The 15,124-nt window shown below is 39.5% G+C and overlaps 1 protein-coding gene across 4 annotated transcripts in view; it reads right to left on the reverse strand.

Moving 5' to 3' along the window:
• The window catches only part of LOC132817089 (protein TANC1-like), a 250,421-nt gene that overhangs the window by 9,072 nt on the left and 226,225 nt on the right, over nucleotides 1-15,124 (reverse strand). For all 4 annotated transcript variants that reach the window (XM_060827218.1, XM_060827216.1, XM_060827215.1 and 1 more), the window contains 2 exons: nucleotides 8,816-8,907; nucleotides 2,050-2,196 (listed from right to left, as the gene is read on the reverse strand). In XM_060827218.1, coding sequence (XP_060683201.1) covers nucleotides 2,050-2,196; nucleotides 8,816-8,907 — 239 coding nt within the window. The remainder of the gene's footprint in view (nucleotides 1-2,049; nucleotides 2,197-8,815; nucleotides 8,908-15,124) is intronic.

Below are 15,124 nucleotides of genomic sequence, written 5' to 3' on the forward strand. Positions count from 1 at the left end.
AACTTTCTCTTCTGGCTCATTAGCCAACACTTAAATTGGTTCTGTCTTCACCCCTTCCAAAAAAATTCTTGACCACACTGTCCTTGGAAACAATCATTCCATCTCAAAACTGCCTTTCCTTTCCCAGTCCTTAAATGTGTAATTTTCTTTGAATCACGTTTCTGTTAAACTACCTTTTATCAAAGATAAACTTTGTCCCCGTCCTTGATCCGTCTGCAGCTTTTGACCCGTTACATCATCCTCCCCCACTGCTTCTCACCATGATTCAGATGAATGGAATTAATGTCACCTGGCTCCACCCTTACTTATGTAATCATAGCAAAAGAATTATAGTATTGGCTTTTCTTCCTGCTGCCATACTGTAACCTCTGGTGCTCCCTATGGATCTTTCTTTCGCCCTCCTAATCTCATCTTCAGTGACATCGAGCTGTAATAGACCTCTTTTCTGTTCGTTTTTGAGAAGGCAAACCATATTAGAAACTGGACAGACAGCTGAAGTACTAGGGGAGTTTTGCAACTTGGAAAAAGAAAATCAAGTGAGGCAAGACAATGTTATTCTTAAAGCAGTGAGAGAGATACTTCCAGACAGTGGCATTGACAGTTAAGAAAATTCTGCCTGACAACAGCTCTTTGATTAATTGGGCAGTTTGTTACAAAGCTGTAAGTGTAAGGGCAGCTAGAGACACCGCAGCCTGCAAATTGAACACCTCTCTCCTCTCTTTTCCTCCACGTATGGGAAAAGTAAAACCTGGAAAGTTTCAAAGAACAAAAATTCTAACAACTTATGTTGGATAAATGTGCTGGATCATTATCTAAGTGAAGAATAACCATTGCTTTACAGACAGCAAATGTCATCAAAAAAATCAAGAGGAACTCTGTGAAACAATCTAACCCATTCTTGAAATCTAGACTATTGATTTTTGGCATTCAATCTATTTTTTCTAATTATACCGTGTGTCAAACAATTTCTTTCATTTTTTTTAAAACTATAAATAAGTGTGCCCCCATATGGAGGGTTTAAAGTTCAAGTTGCCCTGCAGTAAATTAGAAATTCTATCTTTTCTGTCATTTGTTAATTGTGTGGTATAATAATTGCAGTTATTTTCTGTTAATGATGAAAACTGGCATGGATTGAATTTGTCCTGCACAGCAGTCAGGCATGAATATTGGGAAGATTAGTGCAGGTTTTATTTTCCTGTCAACCCAGAGTTGCTGATCCACATTGCTCTCAATCAAGTAATGCTTTGATTTTAGAATTCTTATTCATTACCCCCCCCCTCTCCCCGCATGATCTGACCCTTCCCTAAATCTGTAATCTCCTCCAGTTCCACAATTCTCCAAGGTACTGGAGTTCCTCCCCACATCTCTATACCTCGCCTTCCTCTTTCTAAGGAATTCCTTGAAACCTACCTCATCAATCAAACCATGGTTATTTGATCTAATAGCTCCTCATGCGTTTGTCATATTTCATGCTGTTTACTTTGTGAAGCTCGTTGTGATATTTTATTATGTTAAGGAGGCTATATAAAATACAAATTATCTTGACTTCTTTTGTATGTATATGAAATGTACACAAATTTGGAAATTCCTATTAGCAGCATCAACTGGGCTTTTTCCTACCATCTATCAGTTACCTTGAAAAAAATTAGTGCATTCATCTTTTTAAACCAAGTAATGTGTACAGGCCAAACACTACAATTTGTTTTATCATCAATGGTTAAAGCATTTCATCACAGTTTTTGACATGATTGGAACATCTCTTATGAAAAATTATACCACTGTATTTGGCAACCTCAAAGCTAGATTGGATTCCAAGTACTTAGTATTTTTACTCTCAATCAAAAGGGTAAATGTGCCAATGATATTACTTTAGCTAACTCTAAGACTGTATAATTTTAAGAACTCTTCATCAGGACAAATAGAAATGAAAAAAAAATGCTAATTAACAAAGATAATATGATGTAGCACCTACTAACAAAAGATTTTAAATAAGTTAGGTTTTGAACAAATAAACTAGAAGCCTAATGAAATTAAAATAGAAGAGCTTACATTAGTTTTCCTCCGACATCGGGATAGGTTTAAGTATAGAGAAACCCTCAGATCTCTGAAAGATAGAATTTCGTCTCCAAAGCCATCACGTGGAAATTTTCTTAAGGCATACTGATATCTCTGGGCTGCTTCTTTCATCTTTCCTTTCTGCAGATGGTGAAAGCAACACCATATTAGACTTTATCTTTAATATTAAATAATAACTCAGCCTATGAAGGCATCTTTATCAGCCATGTCATTAAAGCTAATTTATTCCATGAAGACATCAGATCTCAAGGATCTAAGCAAAAAAATACACAATAAAACCCAAATTATCTTAAGTCTACAATGGCCTGACACACTGATATAATGAGAATGTACTATATGAAGGATACTGTTATCTCAGAGATATAGAACTTCTGAATTAGGTCCTCTTCAGTTCTGGATTCCATCACATCTTGATAAAGATTGACCATATCAGAGTTTAGAAAGAGGAGAATTATCAGCCTAACTACTAATCTCTAATTATAGTAGTTCTGCAGATAATTTTAATGAAATCTATTTCAAAAACTTTGTACAAAGTGACTGGAGACCTAGATGAATATCAAATGTAAGATCAGTTTTTAGTTTGCAAGGCATATGAACCATGGAAAATAAAGAATATTAGTGGAGAAGAATATATGGAATAATGAACAAGGCATAATATTAGAAAAGAAATCATTTCATTTAAAGCTTTTTGCATTCTCCATAGTTGATCTATCAATCTGTTAGCTATATTTTTTGTGTAGTTTATTTGGTCACATCCCTTGTCATTTTGCTAAACTTTGCTTTTTCCCCCCTCCCCGATCCAGCATTTTTGAAAGGTCCAGATTGGAATTGGTTCTAATTCATGTATGATACTCCATAATAACAGTTACAAAGCACGCCATGTACAGGTGCTGTAATTCTCAGAACATACCAAAGAATCAATATTGGACAGAAAACTAACATAGTAATCGATAATCATGATTGTCCCAAAGTACAGCATAGAGACAGCAAACACTTTCACTCTTCTGCTTTGAGTTATTAAGTTAGCAAACTAAGAAAAGATGTATCACAGAGATATACAGCACAGAAACAGACCCTTTGGTCCAACTCATCCATGCCGACCAGATATCCCAACCTAATCTAGTCCCACTGTTTTTTTAAGATTTCCTAGAGTGTGGAAACAGGCCCTTTGGCCCAACCAGTCCACACCGACCCTCTGAAGAGCAACCCACCCAGACCCAATTCCCTCTGACTAGCGCACCTAACATTATGGGCAATTTAGCATGGCCAATTCATCTGACCTGCACATCTTTGGACTGTGGGAGGAAATCGGAGCACCCAGAGGAAACCTACGCAGACATGGGGAGACCGTGCAAACTCCACACAGACAGTCACCTGAGGCTGGGATCGAACCTGGGACCGAACCTGGGACCCTGGTGCTGTGAGGCTGCAGTGCTAAGCACTGTGCCACAGTTGCCAGCACCTGGCCCATATCCCTCCAAACTCATCCTATTCATACCCATCCAGATGACTTTTAAATGTTGCAATTGTACCAGCCTCCACACTTCCTCTGGCAGCCCATTTCGTACATGTACCACTCTGTGCAAAAAAAAAAGTTGCCTCTTAGTCTCTTTTATATCTTTCCCCTCTTCCCATAAACCTATGCCCTCTACTTCTGGACTCTCCATGCCCCTCATGATTTTATAAACCTCTATAAGGCCACCCCTCAGCCTCTGACACTCCAGGGAAAACAGACTCAGCGTCCTCAACCTCTCTCTACAGCTCAAATGCTCCAACCCAGGCAACATCCTTGTAAATCTTTTCTGAACCCTTTCAAATTTCACAACATCCTTCCAATAGGAAGGAGACCAGAATTGCACGCAACATTCCAAAAGTGGCCTATCCAACATACTGTGCAGCTGCAACATGACCTCCCAACTCCTGTATTCAATACTATGACCGATAAAGGAAACACACCAAACATCATCTTCACTATCCTATCTACCTGTGACTCTACTTTCAAGGAGCTATGAACCTGTACTCCAAGGTCTCTTTGTTCAACAACACTCCCCAGGACCTTACCACCAAATCCTGCTAAGATTTGCTTTCCCTCACTGCAACACCTCACATTTGTCTAAATTAAACTCCATCTGCCACTACTCAGTCGATTGGCCCATCTGATCAAGATCCAGTTACATGAAGATAACCTGAGGTTACCTCCTTCGTTGTCTACTACACCTCCACTTTTGGTGTCAACTGCAAACTTGCTAACTATATCTCCTATGTTCACATCCAAATCAATGATATAAATGACGAAAAGTAGTGGACCCAGCACTTCCTCCTTGGTAATATGGACATTTTTCAAGATGTCACCATCTATTTCCCTACATTCTATACCTTCCATGTCCTTTTCCACAGTAAATACGGATGCAAAATAGTCGTTTAGTAACTCCTGTAGCTCCACACAAAGGCCTTTGAGAGAATCTATTTGCTTCCTAGTTACCCTTTTGTCCTTAATATATTTGTAAAAACCCTTTGGATTCTTCTTAAACCTAATTGCCACAGCTCTCTCATGTCCCCTTTTTTCCCTCCTGATTTCCTTAAGTATACTCCTTAAGGATTCTATCCTGTCTATACCTGACATGTGCTTCCTTCTTTTTCTTAACCAAACCCTCAATTTCTTTGGTCATCCAGCATTCCCTACACCTACCAGTCTTTCCTTTCACCCTAACAGGAGTATACTGTCTCTGGACTCTTGTTGCCTCATTTCTGAAAGCTTCCCATTTTTCAAACATCCCTTTACCTGCGAATACCTGCCCCCCACTCAGCTTTTCGAAGTTCTTGCCTAATGCAAGCAAAATTGGTCTTCCTCCAAGTTAGAACTTCAACTTTTAGATCTAGTCTATCCTTTTCTATCACTATTTTAAAACTAATAGCTGGCCCCAAAGTGCTCATCCACTGACACCTTAGTCACCTGCCCGGCCTTATTTCCCAAAAGTAGGTCAAGTTTTGTACCTCCCCTAGTAGATAAACCAACATACTGAATCAGAAAATGTTCTTGTACACACTATGACAGCACCTGTCTTGGAAAGTTAAAACCCCCTACCGTAACCACACTATTATTCTTACAGATAACTGAAATCTCCTTACAAATTTGTTTTGTTTCTCAATTTCTCGCTGACTATTAGGGGGTCTATAATACAATCCCAATAAAGTGATCATCCTTTGCTTATTTCTCAGTTCAACCCAAATAACTTCCCTGGATGTATTTCCAGGAATATCCTCCCTACAGCTGTAATGCTATCCTAAATCAAAAACGCCACTTCCCCTCCTATCTCACCTTCCTTTCTGTCCTTCCTGTAACATTTCATCCTGGAACATTAAGCTGCCAGTCCTGTCCATCCCTGAGCCATGTTTCTGTAATTGCTATGATATCCTAATCCCATTTCCCAATCATGCCCGGAGTTCATCTGCCTTCCCTGTTAGGCCTCTTAAATAAAACTGCATTTATTTCAATTCATCATTCCAACCTTGTTCTCTGTTTTGTCCCTGCCTGCCCTGACTGTTTGACTCACTTCTGTTCTCAACTGTACCAGTCTCAGATTGATTTCTTTCCTCACTATCTCCCTGGGTCCTACCGCCACCTTCCCCCAACACACACACACACACACACACACACACACACACACACACACACAATACTACTTTAAATCCTCCCGAGCAGCTCTAGCAAATTTCCTTGCCAGTGTATTAGACCCCTTCCAATTCAGGTGCAATCTGTCCTTCTTGTACAGGTTACTTCTACCCCAGAAGAAATATCAATGATCCAAAAATGTGAATTCTTCTCCCATAAATCAGCTCCTCAGCCACTCATTCATCTGCTCTGTCCTATTCCTACCCTCACTAGCTCATAGTACCAGGAGTAATCCAGATATTACTACCCTTGAGGACCTTCTTTTTAAATTCCTGCCTAACTTTCTACATTCTGCCTTCAGCATCTCATCCTTTTCCCTTCCTATGTCGTTGGTTCCCAGGGAGACAACACACCATTCTGATTTTTTTGCTGCTGGCCACAGAAACATCTGTCTGTGCCTCTGACTAGAGAGCCCCTAAATACAATTGATCGCCTGGAACCCAACGTACCCCTCATTACATTATAGCCTGTGTTGACATCAGAAACTTGGCTGTTCGTGCTACATTCCCCTGAAAGTCTCTCTCTACATTTTCTAAAACAGCATATTTGTTTGAAATGGGGATAGCCACAGAAGACTCCTGCACTACATGCCTCTCTCTCCTACCTTTCCTGAAGGTAACCCACCTATGTGACTGCATCTGCAGCTTTTCTCCTTTCCTATAACTGCCATCCATCACATCCCCTTGCTCTTGTAAATTCCTTATTGCCTATAACTGTCACTTCAACCAATCTATTCAATCTGATAGGATTCACAATCAACAGCATTTGTTGCGGATGTAATCCCCAGTAACACGTAAACTCTCCCTAAACATGTAGACTAACATTATTTTCTCCTTGCAAGTATAGACTTTGTAGCTCCCACCAAGACTGTAAATAGTAAAGAAAAATTTGGTGATTGTCTAGTGAACTATTGGCAGATAACGCCCCCAAGTACTGAAAATGCAATTAAAAATTTTCAAATTTATCTATTCACGAGCAACATTTGTGTGGGCTGGCCTGGCTTGAAATTTTCCAAAACAAAATCTTCCACGGTTTAAGCCATAACAAGTTTGGCATTAATCAGTAGTCAGTGATGGAAGATACCTTTGCTTCCACTTCTAATCAGATGAATTTTTAGGACAGGTTGATAAAGGTGCGCATGGTCATAAATTCCTCCCCCTCCTGTAGATTGCATTTGCAACCTGGAACATGCAAATATCAGTATTTTCTGGGTTCTCTCCAGGGTCAATATCATCATACCAGATCAATATCCCATTTTAAGTGTTCTATGAGATGAGGTCAGCTGATGTCAATGTGACACTGACTTGAACATGGAGTTAGAAGAGAATTTAGGATTAAGTGATAATATCTGAAATTTGTTGTAGCAGGCAACAAGACGTAGGAAAAGTAGGCAATTTAGCCCATTGAGCCTATTTCCCCCATTTAATAAGATAATGGCTGAAAAGTTAACCTTCAACTCCATTTACATGCAATACACCCAGAATTCTTGATACCGTTATTGATTTAAAATCTGCCCATCTCAGCCTTCAATATACTTAACAACCCAGCCACAGCATTCTTCTGTAACGAATTACACAGATTCAGTACCCACTGAGAGAAAAAGTTCCTCCTCACCTGTCTTAAATGTGCAACCCCTTACTCTGAGATTATACCCTTTGGTCCTTGACTTTCCCCTATTAGGGGAAAGAATCTCGCTGTATCTATCCTGTTTCACAAAGTCTCCTCTCATTCTTCTAAACACCTGAGAGTACAAGCCTAATCTATTCAACCTCCCTTGTAAGAAAATGTATTCATAGCCAAAATCAACTCGTAACCATAAGGTGAACAGCCAGGCCAATATATCTGTCACTAGATAAAGGGTCCAAAACTGTTCAAAGTATTCTATATGTGAGGTAAAAACAATGACTGCAGATGCTGGAAACCAGATTCTGGATTAGTGGTGCTGGAAGAGCACAGCAGTTCAGACAGCATCCAAGGAGCAGCGAAATCGACGTTTCGGGCAAAAGCCCTCCGTCAGGAATCAATTCTATATGTGGTCTGACCAATGCCTTATACAGTCTTAATTTTCCTATTTTCATACCGTATACAACACAAAATGGTAATGATAATAATATATTAGCATTGATTTTCAATTTACATTTAAGCCTAAACTTTTGATTGCAGTGAAAATATGTATAGATGACAGCAATACTTGGGATGGTACTTAGTTACTCCACATTGAACATGATTAAAGGTTTCATTTATTAAAACTGGATGAATATTGAACATTAGCAATACTTACTTCCATACCAGTATTATGCACAGGATGCCAACAGAACAATAATACAAGTTAAATACAGCTTCCCTGCACCTACCCCCACCCCCACCCAAAGGTATGCGTTTAAACTCTGTTCTTTAATTTTAAAAAATCACAAACATTAGATTACTTACAGTGTGGAAACAGGCCCTTCGGCCCAACAAGTCCACACCGACCCGCCAAAGCGCAACCTACCCATACCCCTACATTTACCCCTTACCTAACACTACGGGCAATTGAGCATTGCCAATTCACCTGACCCGCACATCTTTGGACTGTGGGAGGAAACCGGAGCACCCGGAGGAAACCCACGCAGACACGGGGAGAATGTGCAAACTCCACACAGTCAGTCACCTGAGTCGGGAACTGAACCCGGGTCTCAGGTGCTGTGAGGCAGCAGTGCTAACCACTATGTCACCGTGCCGCCCACATTGTGGGAATTGCAATTTTTTAAAAAGACCATCATTTTGGATTCCAAGAATCTTAACTGGAGGCCCACACAGATAGTTCAGGCCACAACAATGGGAGAGAATACCATATAAATTAGAAAACAGTTAAGGAATGCAAGATTGCATTTACAGGTCTCTATTGTATACAAAAGAGGGAAAGACACCAAGGTATACCATAGTTCTGAGGTCCTGCGAGAAAATGGACTTGACTATTAAGACACTACATCATAAATGAACAGCAGATTCTGAAATATATTTATAGTTTAGAGATATGTGCATTTTCTAAGTCATATGATATTTCAATAGATTATCAGAATATACCTTATAAAGCAGATTCCCCTCTTCCATCAGTTTCTGTAGTAAAATGATCAAGATGTCTGGTTTGGATGTGGCCATTGCCCAAGCTGCATTACCTGGATGAGTAATGATATTGCTTTATTTTGAAAAAAGACATGGGCATATGCTTACATCAAATTGTATAAAGTTTTAAGACATTTTCTTTGACAGAAGAGAAAATTCTGTTTAAAACCAATCGCTGAACAGTCATAAGAACTTCTGTAGCCTTTGCAACACATTAATGGAAGTTGCGATAGAGAAGCTTTTTAAAATTCAAATGTATTATTAAATAAAGCTGTCCTACTGAAAAATGCCAGAGCAATATGGCACAGATAGGCATTTCTGAAACCATGAGGTGACCAGGATGATATGTTGCCTCTCTGGTGCCAAGAATGTCTCTGAGCATGCACATATTCTAAAGGGAGAGGTTGAGCAATTCGAGGTCGTTGCCCATATTGATACTTATGACATAGGTAGTAAGAGTAGGAAGATCCAGCAAAGGGAATTTAGGGAGTTAGGTAGGAAGTTGAAAATATGACTTCTCGAGATCACTCCCTGTGCCAGAAATAGCAATACAGATTAATGTGTGACTGAAGAACTGGTGTAGGAGGGAGGGCTTCAGAAATCTGGATCTTTAGAATTTTTTGCAGCATAGGTGGGACCTGTACAAGAAGGTTTGCTAGTGGTACTTGGGAGATTTTAATCTAATGTGGCCGGGGAGTAGGAAACAGAGCAGTAGATTAGCATGTGAAGTGATCAAGGAATAGGTCGACATTAAGTCAAGCAGTTCAATAGAAAGAACAAGCAGGCAAGGTTAACAAACTTGTCAGGACTGGTGGTCTGTCATGTATTTATAGAGTCATAGAGATGGACAGCACAGAAACAAGCCCTTTGGTCCAACTTGTCCATGCTGACCAGATATCCTAAAATAATCTAGTCCCATTTGCCAGCTCTTGACCCCCGTATCCCTCTAAACGCTTCCTATAAGGTTCACTAAACCCATCCAGCTGCCTTTTAGATGTTGTAATTTTCCCAGCCTCCATCGCTTCCTCTGACCGCTCATTCCATACACGCACCACCCTCTGCATGAAAAAGTTGCCCGAGATCCCTTTTAAAATCTTTCCCTTCTCACCCTAAACCTTTCTTTAATGCAAGGATAAGAGGTAAAGCAGTTGAGTTTACACTTGGATTACTACATGGGACTACAATGTGGTAACCATTACAGAAACTTAGTTGAGAGAAGGACAGGACTATCAGCTCAACATTCCAGGGTTTGGATGTTTTAGGCAAGATGGAGAGAGATGTAAAAGCTGATTAATGAGAATGTCACAGCTGTACTGAGAGGGGACATTTTGAAGGGTTCATGAGTGATGCCATATGGGTAGAACTGAAGAACAAAAAAAGATGGTATCACTATATTGGGGTCATATTATGGGTCTACTAAAAGCCAGTGGCAGATGAACAAAATGTAAGAAGATCAGAGAAAACGTAAAAACAATAGGATTGTTGCAGTGGGTGATGTTAGCTTCCCCATACTGACTGGGATTCCCTGAGTGCAAGGGGCTTAGATGGGATAGAATTTGTTAGGTGCACCCAGAAGAGTTTCTTGACACAATATAAAGGTAGTGCAACGAGGAAAGGGGTCGTATTTGACCTTGAAGTGGGGACTGAACCTGGTCAGGTGATCAAAGTTTCAGTGGGGGAACACATTAGGAAGAGTGATCATAATTCAGTAAGTTTTAAAATAACTATGGATAAAGATAAAACTGATCCTGGGTGAAAGTGATAAATTTGGGGAAAACTAGTTACAACAATAATAGACAGGAACTGGAAAAATTAGATTGGGGGCAGCTGTTTGAAGATAAATCCACCTAACATGAGGGAATCTTTTATAGGCCAGTTGATCAGAGTTCAGGAACAATATGTCCCTGTGAGAATGAAAGTCAAGAATGACTATATTCAGGAACATAGAACAGTACAGCGAAGAAACTGTCCCTTTGGCCCACCATATTTGTGCCGAACATGACACTTGTTCTAGACTAACCTCATCAACCAGCATATTGTCTGCATCTTGGATAATAGATGCTGAAAGTTTAGTTAAAAAGAAAAAAAAGGCTCAGGAAACTGAAATCAAAGTCCCTGAGGAATATAAATGAAAGAAGCAGAAAGGGCTAGAAGAAGCCATTACATGTCCTTGACAAGTAGGGTTAAGGTGAATCCCAATACATTTCATACATATATTAAGAATAAGAGAAAGGATAGATCCACCAAAAGACAATGGAGGAATTTGCACATGGAACTGGGGAAGTGGATAAGGTCCTTAATGAGTACTTGGCATCAGTATTCACAAAACAAAATTGAAGGGTACCAAATATTGTTCCCCAGTTTAAGGGCAACAGGGATAATTCAGGAAATTATAGGCCAGGGAGTTTTATATAGGTAGGGAAATTATTGAAGATTCCTAAAGACAGGATTTGCCCACATTTGGAGAAGATTCACTGATTTATTATTGTCACATGTATGAAGATATAGTGAAAAGTGTTGTTTTGCATGCTATACAAATACATCCTACCATACAAAGTGCATCAGGGTCGCAGGACAGAGAGTGTTATAGCCGTGAGAAGGCACAGAGACAGAGAGCAACATTAACATTTCACAGTTCTGTTCAAATGTCTGATAACAGCAAGCAAGAAGCTGGTCTTAAATCTGTTTGCAGGTGTTCTTAAACTTTTATATCGCCTGCCTGGCGGAAGAGGGTAGAAGAGAGTACAACCAGGGTGGGAGAAGTCCTTGATTATGCTTTGCCCAGGCACCGGGAAGTGTAGATGAAGTCAATGAATGGAAGGTTGGCTTGTGTGATGGATTGGACTGCGTTCATGACGCTGTAGTTTCTTGCAATCTTGGGAATAACAGTTGCTATATCACACTGCGATGCATCCAAATAGGATGCTTTCTATGGTAAATCTGTAAAAAAAATTGAGTGCACTTGTGGATGTTACAATGATGTGGAATAGTCCAGTACAGCTTCATTGGGGTGGGGATGGGAGGGTATTTTGTCTCTCAAAGTTGATTGAGCTTTTTGACAAAGTTACAAATCTGTTTGACAGTAAAGAAATGTATGCTCTCTGCATGGATGTTACTAAAGTTTTTGACAAGATTCCTCTTGACATATTAAGCCTAGGATCCATGGTAAGTTGACAAAATTGGCTTCGTCATAGGAAGCATAAAGTTTTCCTGACTGGAGGTCTGTGACCAGTGAATAGTCACTGAGTCTTTTTCCCAGGGTAGAAATGTCAAATACTAGGGGTCCGCAAGGATCAGTGCTGGGACTTCTGTTCGTAATTATAAATAACTTAGATGAAAATGTAGGTGGTCTGATTTGTAAATATGCAAATAACATGACATTGATGGTGTTGTGGATAGTGAGGAAGGTTATCAAAGGATATAGCAAGATATAGTTGAGTTGGAAAGTTAGATAAAGAAATGTCAAATGAAGTTTAATCTGGATAAGTGTGGGGTGATGCATTTTGGGAGGTTCAATGCAAGAGAAAAGTATACAGCATTGTGAAGTTGGATATAACATTTGTGGATCGGAAGACTGTACTCTCTGCCGGGGAGGCGGTAGAAGCAGATACATTCAACAAAATTGAAGAGGCATTTAGATAGTCACATGAACAGGCAGCGAGTGGAAAGATATAGACCATATTCAGGCAGATGGCATTCATCTAGATTGGCACTGTGAGTGATGCAGACATGGTGGACTACTCGGACTTATGTCCTGTTCTATGTTCTGCAACTAAAGATCTGACTAAAAGAAAGAAACAAAACCTTCAAATGTTTAGAGTCCATTGCAGATCCACGTGTACAAACAGTTTTCACAACGCCTAAGTGAACACCAAACTTTGTCGAGGAGGATGAGGAGCAACAAGGTACGGCCTTTTTTCCTCTGTTTAATTGTGCTAGTTGTTAAAGCGGCAGAGTTGGCAGTCAGTGGAGTGGTATGCTCCTCCTGTCAGATGTGGGTGATCAAGGAGCAATCGAGTGTCTGGCTGTAACTAGTCTGAACAGCATGGATTGGCTGCAGTGACAGTTGGAAGCACTGAGGAGCATGTAAGAGGCAGAGGGGGTGATAGTTTCAGGGAGGTGGTCACACTGCAGGTACAGTCAGGTAGAGGGGTAACTGCCAGGAGAGGTAGGCAGGTAGGCAAGAGTTGACCAAACGGCCTGTTTCCTTGCTGCATACTCTCAATGTCTGGATGGGTATTTAAAATGGCAGGATATAGTAGGCTATGGACTAAGTGCAGATGAATAGGATTAATGTGGTGTGATGATTGTTAGTTGGCATTGGATGGTGGGTTGAAGAGCCTGTTTTTATGTTGTATGACTTGATTACTTGGCAAACGCTTTGATTTCTGTAACAAAGACTTTTTACTTACAGTCATAGCGAAGTGCAGCATGGAAACAGACCCTTCGGTCCAAACTGTCCATGCTGATCAGATATCCTAACCTAATCTAATCCCATTTTCCAGTATTTGGCCCGTATCTCTCTAAACCCTTCCTATTCATATACCCATCCAAATGCCTTTTAAATGTTGTACCAGTCTCCACCACTTCCTCTGCCAGTTCATTCTATACATGCACCACATTTACATGAAAAAGTTGTCCATTAAGTCCCTTTTAAATCTTTCCCATCTCACCCTAAACCTATTCCTTTTAGTTCTGGACTCCCTCACCCCAGGGAAAAGACCTTGCCTACTTACCCTATCCATGTCCCTCATGATTTTATAAATCTTTATAAGATCACCCCTCAGCCTCCAACGCTCCAGGGAAAACAGCCCCAGCCGATTCAGCCTCTCCCTATAGCTCACATTGCACTGCTGCACTTAGTTTCTAAATACCAATAAAACTCCCATTCTATAAAATTAATTACAGTCATTTGTAAACAACACAGTAGGAACAACTCAATCTCTGGTTAAAAATGAAATTTATGTCACATTTAGAAGCACTGGTATGAGTATTAGGGAATTTCTTTATTTCCTGAAAAGCCAATACTTTATTTAGAAGTGAATCATTATTATTAGATCTTAGAACTAGGGGACTTAGTTTGACAATTATGGCCAGACCGTTCAGGAGATATATTAGGAAGCACTTCTACACACAAAGGATGGTAGACGTTTGGAACTTTCTCTCAGAAATGACAAGGGATGCTAGATTAGCTGTTAATTTTAAATCAGAGATGGATAATTTTTGGTTAAGCAAAGGTTTTAAGAGATTAGGGCGAAAGGCAGGTTTTTGAAGTCAGCCATCTCAATGAATGGTGGAACAGACTCAAGGGGCCTGTTCCTATGTTCCTAGCTTTATTCAGGAATGCAATGGTAGGCACTAATGTGTTGGGAATGCCTCAGGAATAGTAAAGCAGAAATCCAGGATAATGTTCTGGGGACATGGATTCCAATACCACTACAGCAAGATGGTAAAATAAAAACAAACAGTCTCTGTGTAATCACTGCCAATTGTTGTTAAAAAAACTTACTTAACCATCAAGTAACGATGACAGATTTCTATCCTTTTGGATAGAAATCGGTCATCGTTACTTGATAGTTAAGTGCACAACAATAGGAGTTATTCTTAACTGCCCTCTGGATAATAATGCTGGCCTAGTAAGCAATGCGCACATCTTATGCACAGATAAAAGAAATGCAAAATAAACACTTAAAGGCTGTTGTTTCACACAACAGTACAACTTTGGATATATCCTGTTAAAAATAATTTGTATTAGCATTAATAGAACATGGAATTCAGCTTTAAGATAATTTTTCAAGCATATTTAGTCATACCACTACCCAAATAAACATACATTACAGAAGAAAATGGGAACACCAAAGTCCCATTGTATAATTTGTAACCAAGGATGTAGGAAGCAGTGAAAACATTTATTGCAAAAGAAAGCTATCTTGATGACTATATTATAGTGGAAAGAATGAGTTAAAAATTTGTTAAGAACAACGAAATACATCACAAACTGTTAGCCACAAATTATATACAAGACTTTGGTCTTTAGAATCAATTTCTTCAATTTTAATTAGAGATAATTAAAATTATCAAATAAATTTTTAAGCTATAATTCTTGGAGGTCTAAATCTATCAATCTATTATTTTATAGAATGCACCAGTTCACAAAATAAAGTAACAATGTTGAATGGAAAATCTTGGATTGTTAGATCAGACCAAAATTGTTTAAAATGCAAATGTGACATTTGCAAATTCACAATGAATACAGTTAACTTATGAATC

The sequence above is a fragment of the Hemiscyllium ocellatum genome, chromosome 7, assembly GCF_020745735.1.
Source record: "Hemiscyllium ocellatum isolate sHemOce1 chromosome 7, sHemOce1.pat.X.cur, whole genome shotgun sequence".
Taxonomy (NCBI): domain Eukaryota; kingdom Metazoa; phylum Chordata; class Chondrichthyes; order Orectolobiformes; family Hemiscylliidae; genus Hemiscyllium; species Hemiscyllium ocellatum.